This window comes from Ricinus communis, chromosome 4 (assembly GCF_019578655.1).
Source record: "Ricinus communis isolate WT05 ecotype wild-type chromosome 4, ASM1957865v1, whole genome shotgun sequence".
NCBI classification, from domain to species: Eukaryota; Viridiplantae; Streptophyta; class Magnoliopsida; order Malpighiales; family Euphorbiaceae; genus Ricinus; species Ricinus communis.
The window spans coordinates 11,517,011-11,530,592 of NC_063259.1; the positions used below are offsets into that span (position 1 = coordinate 11,517,011).

Consider the following 13,582-nt stretch of genomic DNA (forward strand, 5'->3'; position numbering starts at 1 on the left):
AAGTCAATCTCAGACACTTCCCTGGTATGTAAACTAAAGAAGGCAATCTATGGCCTGAAACAATCCCCGAGAGCATGGTATGCCAAACTCAGTCGTTTTTTATTAAGCATTCTTTTTAATAAATATGAATCGGATTCATCTATGTTCGTTAAACACACTAACAAACACACTATTGTTATTTTAGTATATATTGATGATATCATAATAATAGGGAACGATGATCAGGGGATAGAAGAGGTCAAACAGAGTCTAAAAAAGGAATTTGATCTCAAAGACCTAGGCCAACTTTCTTATTTCCTTGGTATAGAAATGGTGAAATCTGACAAGGGATTATTCCTATCTCAAAGGAAATATACCCTTGACCTGTTAAAGAAAACATGAAAAATAGGAGCTAAATTGGCCATCACTCCAATGGAAACCAAAGTCAAACTCAATCTTGAAGATGGAAAACCCTTAACCAACGTAGGGCATTATCAGCGCCTGGTAGGAAAACTGATTTATTTGACTGTCACTAGACCTGACATTTCATTTGCAGTTAGTATGGTAAGTCAGTTCATGCATGCTCCTTGCTCCAGCCACCTCGAAGCCATAGACCGGATCCTTAGATACCTCAAGGGAAAACCCGGACAAGGAATTCCACTAACATAGTTGGTTTTTCTGATGCAGATTGGGCTAGAAGCTGTGATAGGAAGTCAACCACTGGTTTCTGTGTCTTTGTCGGAGGAAACTTGGTGACATGGAAAAGCAAAAAACAAAGTGTGGTTGCTAGATCAAGTGCTGAAGCCGAATATCGTGCAATGGCATCCACAGCTAGTGAACTCATTTGGATCAAACAAGTTCTCAAGGATATAAAGATTGAAAGCAAAGAACCTATGAAAATGCATTACGATAACCAAGCTGCCCGTCACATAGCGTCCAACCCAGTATTTCACGAGCGAACTAAGCACATCGAAGTGGACTGCCACTTTATCAGAGAAAAAGTCCAGGAAGGAGAAATTGAAACACCTTATATTAAGAGTCAAGATCAGTTGGCAGACATATTCACAAAATCTCTTGACAATCAGAATCATCACTCAATTCTCAGCAAGATGGACTCGATAAACTTATTCGAACCCACCTTGAGGGGGAGTGTTGAAGAAAACAGAAAGTATCTGCACCTTTTTGGTCTCAGAGGCTGCACAAGCTAGGTTGCTTATGCAGACCTTTCATCACTGACCAAGGGAAAAAGGGAGCATCCTTTCCTGCAAAGCAGGAAAGGTCACTTCCACCTTTTTCCCAAAAATTCAGAAGTGTCCGTTAGAAAGAAACTCAGAATCTCAGCATGTATATAATTCCATCTCAAGTTGTAATGAACTCAGAATTCTTGTAACATTAAAATTCATCACCGTTCTATAAAATTCTACACTTATAATATCATATGGTCTCATAAAAAAATAATTTATTAAGTTTAAAGATAGTCTATTTTATGGGATAAATTATATTGGAGATCACTAAATTTTATATTTTATAAAAAAAAGACACCAAACCTTTGATTTATAATTAAATAGTTGCTAAACGTTAATTTTAATAACACCGGTGGATTTTTCGACATATTTAGAAGGTAAATTACATATATGGTCACCAAACTTTGCACTTTGTAACAGAAAAGTATCAAAAATTTTGATTTGTTGCAGAAAGGTACCACCTATGTATCTTTTAAAATTAAGATTTTAGTACCTTTTTGTTATAAAGTTTAAAGTTTGATGACTACCCATGTAATTTTTTCTCACAGAAAAACTTATCCGTATTATTAAAAATAAAATTCAGTAACTATTTAGTTATAAATTGGAATTTTGGTACATTTTTTGTCATAAAGTATAAAGTTTAACAACTACAAATATAAGTTATCCTGTTTTATGTATAGGTTATAGTTTCTTTTTTCAAATCTCTGACTATGTTGCTATCTATTTTCAATATTGGAATAGTGATTTCTAAAAAAATTAAAATTGCGATACATGTTTCCATACTATCAAGTACAAGCTAATAACATATTACTCCAAATGGTTCACTCAGTTATTGTAGTACAACAAAAAAAAATTCTACCCTTTTGTTCTTTTTTCTTCTTTCAGGTGTGGTGTGGATGGATCATGGATGTTCAAACTAATGCAAAAGAATAATAAACACAAAAATAAGATATATTCTCTGGCAAATCTTGGTGATGTATATGGTCAAGGAAGCTTAGGGTTGTGCTCAGGCTTATGAGTAGCATCAAAATCCACATGAACAAAAGCTCTCTCAACCTCAACAAGCTGTTCAAGCTTCTGTTCTAAAGTCTCCCCAATATCATGTGCTTGATTAAGAGACATATCCTCTGGTAACACAATGTGAGCCTCCACAAAATAGTATTCACATCCAAATGTGTATGCTCTTACTGTCTCAATTTGCTTAATTTCCTTGTGATGATTCCATATTATATATGTCAACTTTGCTAAATACTCTGCTGGAGCTGTCCTCCCTACTAACGACCAAATATTTTCCACCACTGTATTTGCCCAGTTCCCCATTGTATACAAAGCTATCTGCATTCATCATAACAGCAACAATCAATGCAATAAATATAAGTTATCCCCCAATTGCTACACTAATAGAGCTAATTACAGGGGTGCTTTCCATTTATGCTTATTTCTTTATTATTCTGTCCAGATTCAAATTGGTGGTTGAATGATAGTTCTATATGTTTTAGAAGAAGTCTTTATTTAGTCAAATAGTATGTCCAAGATAATAATTATTTAACAAGTTTTTAGTTGGTCCTGTCTCTACATTAATAAATTTATATGTCATTTCCGAGCCAATTTGGCATTGCTTTTCACCACTTATATTTTAAAATTTTTTTATCTTACTTTCTTAATTCTTATAGTTAATTTTATAAAATCAACTTTTACATAAAATAAGTGACTATACTTTTCTTGTAAAATAAAAAAATGGAAAAAAAATAAGTGCCTCATAACTACACCTAGCCAAAGGATTCATTTGAACCAACAAGTTGGATCTAAACCAGATTGGTCAAGTCCAAAATCGACTCTAGCAAACTCTTTCAATTCATAAACCGACCTGAAACTGTAAAAAGTAAAGACCAGCTAAGGATCAAAACGCCATCCTGAATTTGAATCGTAGATGCATACCAATTCAACTCTTAAAAAGAAAATTTTAAATGAAAATTATTAATTTAGTGAAAATTATATTCTTAACTGTATGTCAAAATTTAATTCGTTTATATTAAAATGATATTGAGTATACATAAATACATTGATTTTTAATTTTAATTTTGATCCACACATAAAGCAAACCTTTCATAAATACTAAATAAAATAAAATGTTAAAATATTTGACTATAAATATTTATTTTTGTGGAAATTTGACAGAAAATTATCTATGCTCTACATATATATAGAAATTCTATTTAATATTTTATACTTATATAACTGTATATAAATGTTCTGCATATGAATTCTATAAAAAAAAAAATAAAACATAACAATAGAATATTAAATATTTGATTATGTAAGTATAGTTAGGCAGTAAATAAGCCATTAATATTCAATTTCAATTCAATTAGTAATTAATAAACGTGACTAAATTAGATTATGATTCTTAACTCTCTTAAAACATATTAATTTCAAACTGTTTGACTTTTATCCGTGCACTGAATCTTCTAGAAGAAGATTAGTTCACAGGTCAACCTCTAAATTAATTGTGAACCAAAGATTTAGGTCCGGTGCAGACCCTTAGCCAAGTCACTAATTACTGTCATCCATAATTTAATCTTTTCTTCTAAATTAAACAAAATAAAAGGAGTAAAGAAATAGAAAGCAGAAGGATTAAAAATGCAATTTGTATGAACTTACAATGATAGCTCCAAGAGGATCAATCCACCAATAGAACATGATAGCCAATACTGCTGTGAGTAGACCCACTGAGTTAGTAATGACATCAAACAAATGATCTTTGGCATATGCCCTCACAATCTCATTCTTAAATCTTCTACAATATACCATCAATCCAAATTTTATTACTGTCACAGAAACCATTATCCCAATCATCCATTTTTCTTTGTAAGGATCTCTTTCTGGCTGAGCCTGCATAAAGTGATTTAAAATATAAATTTTAATTAATATCACACTAATATAGATTAACATATAATTATGTATATATATAATGCATACCTTGGCAAGAAGCTCTCTCCCTGATTCAAATAATACTTGTAATCCAAGAGTTGCCATTACGGAGGCAAAAATAATTATTCCCTGCAGAACACTGAATTAGTCAAGGCTCCAAAAACACACACAAAAAAAAAAATCGACTTAAATATTAATTAATACACAATAGGCAAAAAAATCTAATTTTAATATTTCTTTTAATTAACAAAATCTTTTTGAGTATAGCCAATAAATTTCAATTTTCTCAAGAAACCATGAAGATATTATCTGATAACAAAAGAAATTTTTATTCAAGAAAAATTTAATTCTGTATGCTACGTCTTTTAAATCCGGCCTTAGTGGTTATTCAAAATTGAGAAAGATTCGATTATAAGAGAAAGAGTGCTTCTTATTCTTTACGGAATAGGATTGCAAAGTCTATATAAAGACACATTCAAATTTGTTAAGAAGAGAATACATACTCTTATATTGAATTATTCTATTCCTCTTACCTTAAAAATTAACTTATTATCCGAATCGATATTAGATACAAGGTCTAATATTCTCTTTAATTCTTTTGTTTGTTTTGTTTGTTTACCGGAAGCATACAAAATTCATAATCTAACATCGTCAATTTCTTAGATAAGTCATCATTGGCTATGTCTGCGGAAGGCACACATCGAGCCCAAATCTCCTTAACTGGAAGACATGATATCATCACATCCATATTGACTAAGAGTCAAAAGATGGATGCTAATGAGCCCTTAGCTTAGTGGTTAACGGTGAGGCACCCATAATCTAAACGTCACAAGTTCTACCACCTTCAAGGAATTTCCTTGAATGTCTTATCACAGTCCCTTGCAGGTCGGGCCTGTATGTGCAGGACCATAGGAAAGTGTAATGTCTACATAATCCCCCCTCCCCTCTAACGTGTCTAACTATATCTCTCACCCCAAAAAAAAAAGGATTTAAAATTTATAAGGTTTAATATCACATCTAATGACCTAGTCTAAGAGCTGATCATTTATCGTTATCTCTAATTTTAGTCAACAATTATACGCTAATTCAAACGTGGTTAATTGCTTACCAGGTTTAAGTTTATGACTCATAATGACAATTAGATTTAAAAAAAAAAAAACAAAAGGCATAAATGGGCTCACCACAGGTTGCATTCGGAGCTTGCCGATAGGATAGCGGAAGTGATTTGGCTTTCTCATTGCATAATCAGTAAACCATAAAATAAAACCAGACAATAAGTCCAAGAGAGAATCCAGGGTTGATGCTATTACAGCTAACGATCTGCTCTCTACTGAAGCATACAATTTCGCAATGAAAAGCACAAGATTTGCCACGTTCGATGCATATATGGCCACTCTCTCACTCTTTTCCAGCTGCTCTTTTTCATCCTACATACATATCAACCCAAAAAAGAGAAATTATTATTACTGTCTATTTGAGATTGCGTTTGGTAAATTCATTATTTGAATTTTCTTTTTTTTTTTTGAATTTTAATAACTTTTTTTGAGAATAATTCATGAATTAATGCTTTTCGAAATGCATGTTTCATAATATAAATTTATAAAAACAATTTAGAAAACTGATAATATTAATTAAAAATTTTCATATTTTTTTAGTACCGTGCAGTAATCTCAAACAAGGTCTCAATATTAGTATCAAAATAATATATTACCTCAGTTAACTTTCCGGGGACAATGCCCAGCTCTGTAAATGAGTCTGCTTCACTGAATCCTTTCAAAAGTCTTTCCTGCCTTCGGTAATACTCTGCTATTTTTTTCTGTCTCCCTGTGATAATATGGCAATTACTACCATTCCATGTACTGATCAAGTGAGACATCTCTAATTAACTATTTATTATATTATATAGCATATGATGTGGGATTCGAGGCTCAACGAGTTGTAAACAATTCATCTTAAAAGTAATAAACTTTCAAAATTAGTACATAGTAAACAAAAAGACTCAAATTCAGAACTTTTCATATTTCATCCGCAAAATATCAATCAAGTATTATATTATAAAACTATTTCATGTGTCTTCCTATCAATATTATATGCCTAATTATTTTATATCTAATTATTCAAATGGCCTAAACAAGAATAGCAAATCAGAAGTAAAGTAAAGCTACTTTAATAGGGACTAAATCTCATCGAATTTAAAAAAATAAAAAAAATAAGAACTATTAAGAATGCTATAAAAATATATATTAAATTAAAGCATACATATAAAACTATTTTAGTGGAAATCACTAAATTCAAAAAATAAATAAAAAAATAAGAACTACTGACGATATTTTAAAAATAAATATTAAATTAAAATATACATATAAAATTTAATGGTTAAAATAATACAAAATTTATGCAACTTATTAGACTCTTTTTTAACTTTGGCAAAAATGGACTAAATTGCCAAACTTTTAAATTTTGATGAAATTTAGTTGAATTCAATGCCGACGTGCACCTCATATGCCACATAATTAACTTAGTCAAAATTTAAGATTGACTATAACTGCCAATAATTTTACAATTTGGGTATTTTCTTTTAAGAAATTAGAACAATTGCTCAAAATTACAAAAGAAAAATTAAATACATTTAGGATTTTCATTAACAAAAAGTTTTTGCCCTTAGTTACATAAACTTACATAGTGCCTTGAGAAAACATCGGAACCCAAAATGAGAAAGGATGGGTTTCTCCGGCAACTGAAATTTGTCCATATTGAGTTGCCACGACGGTTGTTCACTCGTCACCACCCCATATTTCTCTCCTGGTAGCGCAGGTGATAGAAGCTCCGTTCGATAATCAAAGGAATCTGTTCGAGGACTTTTGGCCATTTTGCCACAAACAAAACAAAACAAAAAGAAATATGTACAGACACTTTATAGATTCCTTTGTTTTATATAACAGAGATTGGGAAAAGCATGCATGCTTAATGTTTGATTAACTTCCCAAAGTAGGAGTCTGCTGCTGTTGATTTTAAAAAATTAGTGACACGTTTCATGCCTCATTGGAGTTGACTCTATGTGGTTTAAGCATATTGTCTGAAAGGAATCCTAATTAAGGGAATATTTCCATTTTGTTCCCACCGTAGCAACAAACTACAGCTGCTACGCATTGGACGATATAAGCATATTATTCTAATTTTTTTATTTAGATAAATCTTTAATTATTAAAGTTTAGATTTAAATTAAATTTAGAAATAGTTGATAAATATAATAATTTGAGTGACTAATCCTAAGACAAATTATAAACCATATGATATTTTTAGTGCGTGTTTCTATTTATAAACTTTAATTTTTATTTATAAACTTTAATTAGGTTAATTACTACTTACCCTTAAGCTTAACCATGCTAGACTAGTTATGATATATGATAGGTTTATATTATGTATAGATATTTAGAGTATTTTAGTGCTCTAATAGTATGTTTTATATACATAATATGTGGAAAATATATGCTTTTATCTCATTTTAATTTTATTGTCCAATTTTAGGTAATATTAGCAAAACCGAAAAATATAGAGAAAAATACTAAAAAAGAAACTTAATTGGACATGTTTATACCAAAGTCTAAGACTGAAACATGTAAACCTGCTATTTGTTGTGCTAACCCAATTCTACTATTTATCTAAGAGGCAATTTAATCATTTTGTATTATTATTATAATTTATATTGAGAGTTATTTACATATAATATTTGGTGGAGATAAATATATCCATAGATTTACCTATTAGATTGACTTATTTTAGATATGCTTATCTTAAGAAAGATTTATGTACTCATCTTTAAAGAGACTTATCTTGGTGGATCACTCTTTTATATATATATATATATATATATATATATATATATATATATATATATATATATATATATATATATATCCTTGCAGATCTAGATCTAGAAAATATGGAGGAGAGGTCTCTACTATCCGCTTTTTACTACATCTCTCATCTGCATATGTCCACTATTATTGTCTGTACAGTTTTTTCTACAGTTCATCTTTTTTAACATTTAGTTTTAGTTTTTATTATTCTTTCAAAATCTAAGAAGGTTTTCAAGAAGAAAGAGTGAGAACCAATCATCTTTCTACCTTGAAGAAATTCTGGATCTAAAGGGAGTCTTTACTTTTAGTTTTATTCTTTTGTCTTTCTATTTAATGACCATGATCATTGGTTTAAATATATCAGGCTAGTTTTTCTAAGTGTTTAGTTTAGCCTATGTACTTATGTATCAATCTTGTTATCTTTTTATTTAATGAGTGATTTTTTTACCTTCATATCTTTATTAGTTTCAATTATTGATAATAGAGCATTATAAGCCAACCTATCATGCTCAAGAAAGACAAGATTGACTAAGTTTGTATTTTACTATAACAGAAAGTCTAAGAGATCGTGTCATGGACAGACTCTAGTGAGAGAGTTCGACTCAACCTAGAATCCTCCAGACAACCAAGATAACAAGTCCTATTATAACTAAGCTGACCTATATCTACAGGGTTTCACTTCTAGTAGGACATGAAGACTATCAACGTTTATATAAGGAACCACTATACCATATTTACAAGTACAAGTTACTTTACACATTCATTATACTTAAGCCACCCTTTACAAATTACTGACTCAATCATCAAAGTAAGTGGTCGGAAAACTCTGTCCGACACTTTCTAACCATTCTTGCAGGTACTCTAGAGATCGAGTCAGCATTTGGAAGATCTTGTTGATAGCTCAATCCTTGACCAAGTTAGTAATTGGCACCGTTTGTGGAAAATTTATGCAAAAAACTTTGTTTCCCTATCTCATCAAACTAAATGGCATCTGGTTAAAATCAAGGTGGGGATGTTCTCCCACCAGAAACTGGAGTTGGAGCTAGTAATTTCCCTGTCGGATCCTCAATTCCTTTGCAGGTCAACCAACGAGTCCTAAGTACTCTTAAATCAATAATACCATCTTCTCAACTTTGGAAAAGGAATCTCTTCGATCAACACCCCACGCCCGAGTAGATCCTTAATGGAAATTATACTTCGAGAGGTCCACCGCCTGTGCAGGATATCTCGATTGCACGATAGAGGAAGATGGGGCAGAGACCTTCAACACTTGTCTCAGCCACCATTCTTTTTGTCACCTGTCACACCTCAGAGCAGACCTCCACCACCGGGTCTTCCTCAGGGTCTTTAGTAACCAACACTAGAAGATGTTGTTGGTATATATAATCGGCAAGTAGAGGAGATGGAAAAGTACTATGAGGACGTTCTAGCCTAGACACTCGCAAGGCAAGCTATGCTGACTAGCACCAATCGAGCTGTAGGGAAAATTAAGCACACCATTGATATTGGTCCACCACTCACCATCCAAATTTCTAGAATAACAAATACTCTCAGGAAAAGAATAGTCGAGTTAGAGATACCGAGGAGGAGAGTTCTTGTTTTCATACTCATAATTCTACGAGACAATAAATGATGCTCTGAAAAAGTATCATACCGTAAGGATAATAAGGGACGAAATCCTCTCCAAGGGTAATCCTTTATGCCCGAGCATCCTGGCGGAGCATTTTCTCGAGAAACTAAGTTTGCCACCTTTAGAATCTTATGATGGTTTAAGGGTTCTATTAGATCATGTTAATAGCTTTAACATCAAGATGGGGTTGCATAACGTGTCAAATACGATCAGGTGTAGGATTTTTTCGGAAACCCTAAAGGAAAATGCTCATAAGTGGTATCATAGTTTACTATATGGCTCGATATACAATTTTGCTATGCTTGCAGAGTCATTCAAAGCTCATTTCATCACCAGCATATCTCTAAAAAGGAGATCTAGTGACCTGAAGAAGTGTATTCAGAGGTGAGATGAGAGCTTAAATGATTTTATTGAAAGATTCAATAAGGAGGCAGTTCAAGTAGAAAAGCTTAACCAGGGTACAGCCGCAGATGCAATGACTGATAATACTTGCATGAATAAGTTTAAAGATTCATTAACCATCAACCTGCCAGAGTCGTATGCCGAGTTCATGTACCAAGCTCATAGCTTCATCAGGTTAGATGAAGACTACCGAGTTGTAAGGAGAACCGACTATGATAGTCGACCTAAAGGGAAATCTGACCTATCCAAGCAAGGGTATAAGGATGACTGGAGAAGAAGTGACTTTTGGAGCAATTAGGTATTAAGTATTAGAAGGAGAGAAAACATCTTGATGTGGATTCAAAAGAATAAAGAAGATATCAAGAATCCAGACCCTATAGGGGAGTGAACCGCAGACTCTAGGAACAAAAACAAATTCTATAAGTTCCATAATGGTCATGGGCATAATACGGAGGATTGTATTCACCTCAAAAGAGAGATTCATTGGTTGATTGAGAGAGGTGACCTCAAAATATTTGTCATTGGTAAGGAGAGCCAGTTAGATAGAAATAGAAGTACAAGGACTCTAGAGGATCAAGGGGCAGAGATCGAGAGGGTTCTTGGGGAAAAGAGATTCTAAAAAGGGAGATATTTTTGTCATCTTTGGTAGAGCTATGTTTATAGCTAAGACCTCTAAAAGAAAGCGAGGCTGAGTTATGATGGCCGAGAATGAAAAACTCCCAGATATAGTCTTTTTAGAAAAGGATGGAGAAGTAATTGAAATACCCCACTAAGATGCCTTAGTAGTCTCAGGATTCATTGAGAACTATTAAGTAAGGAGACTGTTTGTGGATCACGGAAGTGTAGTGAAAATCATGACTTTATAGTGCTACAAAGCCATCGGTGGAGGTGGAATGAATCTAAAGCAGAGTACGACTCCTTTGCTCAGATTAGAAGCCAGCTAGTACAACCTTTAGGGTTAGCCAAGTTGATAGTAAAGCTTAGAGAAGAAACGGGGAAAGCAGATAGAATCAAGGGTCTGATAAAAAATAGTGAACTTCCTTCATGATAATCGATATTCCTTTTGCATATAATGCAGTCTTTGGAAAACCTATGCTGATGGAAACCAAAGCGGCCACGAGCATCAATTATCTTAAGATGAAGCTCTCGACCTCTAGAGGAGTCATTACCATACTTGGTAATCAGAAGATGGCAAGAGAGTGCTATCTTACTGGGATGAAAGGGACATGCCAAGCACTTCCTGTAGAGGCTTTGATGCACCCAAATGTTGAGGGACCATCAAAAGCAGAATTAATGGGAGAGTTACAAAAGTTCTCTTTAGGAGGAAATCTAGAAAAAGCTATCCAGGTCAGTACCGAGCTATCTGATCAGGTGATCCAAAGCATAGAGCGGGTTCTCACTGAGAAGAAACACATGTTTACTAGTTTACCTTCTGAGATAGTTGGAGTCGATCCGAGTATAATCTCTCATCGGTTGAATGTTAACCCGGGATTTAAGTTGGTCAAGTAGAAAAAGAGAAGCTTTGCTCCTGAAAGGCAGATTGCCATAACAAAAGAAGTCGACAAGCTCCTGGAAGGAAGATTCATCAGACTAGTAATGTATCCCAACTGGATAACTAATGTGGTCTTGGTCAAAAAACCGAGTAGGAGACGAAGGATGTGCATTAACTTCATAGATCTAAATAAGGTTTTTTCGAATGATAGCTGTCCTTTCCCTAACATTGAGTAGTTAGTGGACTTAACAAGTGGTTATAAAGTATACAATTTTATTGACGTCGCTCAAGGGTACCATCAGATCCAGATGTACAAGTTCGATGAAAAGAAGACTTCATTTGTCACGAACATTAGTACCTTCTGTTACACGGTAATGCCTTTCGGTTTGAAGAACGCTAGAGCTACATACTATAGATTGGTAAACACTATGTTCAAAGATCAAATCGGTAAAATTATGGTATATGTGGATGATATGACCATCAAATCAACAATGATAGACGATCATGCTAGAGATCTAAAAGAGGCATTCAATATCCTAGAAATATACCATCTCAAGCTAAACCCGGAAAAGTGTGCCTTCAGTGTCAAAGCTGGGAAGTTCTTAGGGTTCATGATCTCGCAGAGAGGAATAGAGGCTAATCTTGAGAAAATCAAAGTAATAATGGAGATGAAACCACCGAGTAGCATTAATGAGGTACAAAAGTTAAATGGCCAAATAATAGCCCTTGGTCGGTTTATCCCATGCTCCATCAGAAGATGCCTACGTTCTTTAAAACCTTGAAGAATGTTAATAATTTCGAATGGACTGAGCAATGTCAGAAAGCTTTTGAGAAAATGAAAAGGTTTCTAAGATCGACACCTTTGCTCAGTAGACCTTTAAGTGGGGAAAACCTGTATTTATATCTCGTGGCAACCAAGGATACCATTGCCTCTATGCTAGTAAGAGAGGAAGATGGCGAGCAAAAGCCTATTTATTACATAAGTAAGGTCTTGAACGGAGTAGAAACTCGGTATCTTATGATAGAGAAGTTGGCCTTGGCTATTATCACCACCATTACCAAGCTCAAACAATATTTCCAAGCACATATAATAATAGTTAGAACAAATCAGCCATTAAGAAAGGCATTACAGAGGCTACAAAAATCTGGATGACTCGTTTAATGGTCGATTCAAGTGGGAACTTTTGATGTTCCATATGAACTAAGGACTATGAAAGCACTAATATTGGCTGATTTTGTGGCAGAAATGAGCATTGATGTGTGCTACTCGTGTTAGCTACAATCTAAGGCAGTGTACCTATCGATGCAGTCTAGCACTAATGGCGAGTATCAAGGTCGTATTCCTCGGGAAAGCGAAAGCCCAGAGTTACTCCTTTGTTCTTTGTTATATTAACCTAAAATGGATGATGAATAAATTCTAAACTAAGTATTAACTACAAGCTAAGTTCTAAGGGAGATGCAGGAGTAATTGATAAGTGAAATATCAAGACAAGAAGACAAACCCAAAGGGAATCTAAACTAGTTGGCAATCAAACAAAAGATAAAGGATCGGTGAGTCTAATTATGCTCCCCGTGGACGAATTCTTAACCGAATTCGGTTTCTCTCTCTCGATAACCGAATTCCTAAACCTAATAACCTAAAGTTGGAATCTCTTCCTAACGATTGATTCTTAAATTAGCATTAAGCTTTAATCCGCCTCTATTAAGCTTTGTTAATTCTTAATCCGGCTAGTTAATTATCCTTATCTCTAAGCGATTATTAACCAGTTCTTGTTATTCAAAGTTCCAATTGCCAAACGGATTTCTCAATCTCATAAAGCAATCTAAACATCATAATTCACAACGTCTCATGAATAATGCATAATCTTATTAACACTGAAAACAAGAAGAATACAAAACCAACTCAAACAATCCAACAATATAATATCAAACCAACATAGCAAAGAAATCCCAATGGATTTAATCAATTTAGCTAAACATATTCATGTTTAAAACAATCTAGGAAATCAATTACAATGACATAATAATGAAAATAAAACATGTA

At 33.4% G+C, this 13,582-nt stretch overlaps 1 protein-coding gene across 1 annotated transcript; it reads right to left on the minus strand.

Moving 5' to 3' along the window:
* Nucleotides 1–1,967: 1,967 nt before the first annotated feature.
* LOC8286223 (metal tolerance protein 9) lies at nucleotides 1,968–7,241 on the minus strand. Its single transcript, XM_002518783.4, has 6 exons — nucleotides 6,834–7,241; nucleotides 5,866–5,978; nucleotides 5,336–5,581; nucleotides 4,203–4,283; nucleotides 3,885–4,115; nucleotides 1,968–2,558 (listed from the first exon to the last, which is right to left on the minus strand). The coding sequence occupies exons 1-6, from the start codon at nucleotides 7,021–7,023 to the stop codon at nucleotides 2,208–2,210; spliced, it is 1,212 nt and encodes a 403-aa protein (XP_002518829.1). The 5' UTR covers nucleotides 7,024–7,241; the 3' UTR covers nucleotides 1,968–2,207.
* Between the last annotated feature and the right edge of the window lie 6,341 nt (nucleotides 7,242–13,582).

Coding starts and splice junctions, on each gene's coding strand:
- LOC8286223 (XM_002518783.4), bottom strand. CDS start 7,023: ATGGCCAAAAGTCCTCGAACAGATTCCTTTGATTATCGAACGGAGCTT. Junction 5,979..6,833: donor ATGTTTTCTCAAGGCACTAT/GTAAGTTTATGT, acceptor ATATTATCACAG/GGAGACAGAAAAAAATAGCA. Junction 2,559..3,884: donor ATCCTCTTGGAGCTATCATT/GTAAGTTCATAC, acceptor TGATGAATGCAG/ATAGCTTTGTATACAATGGG.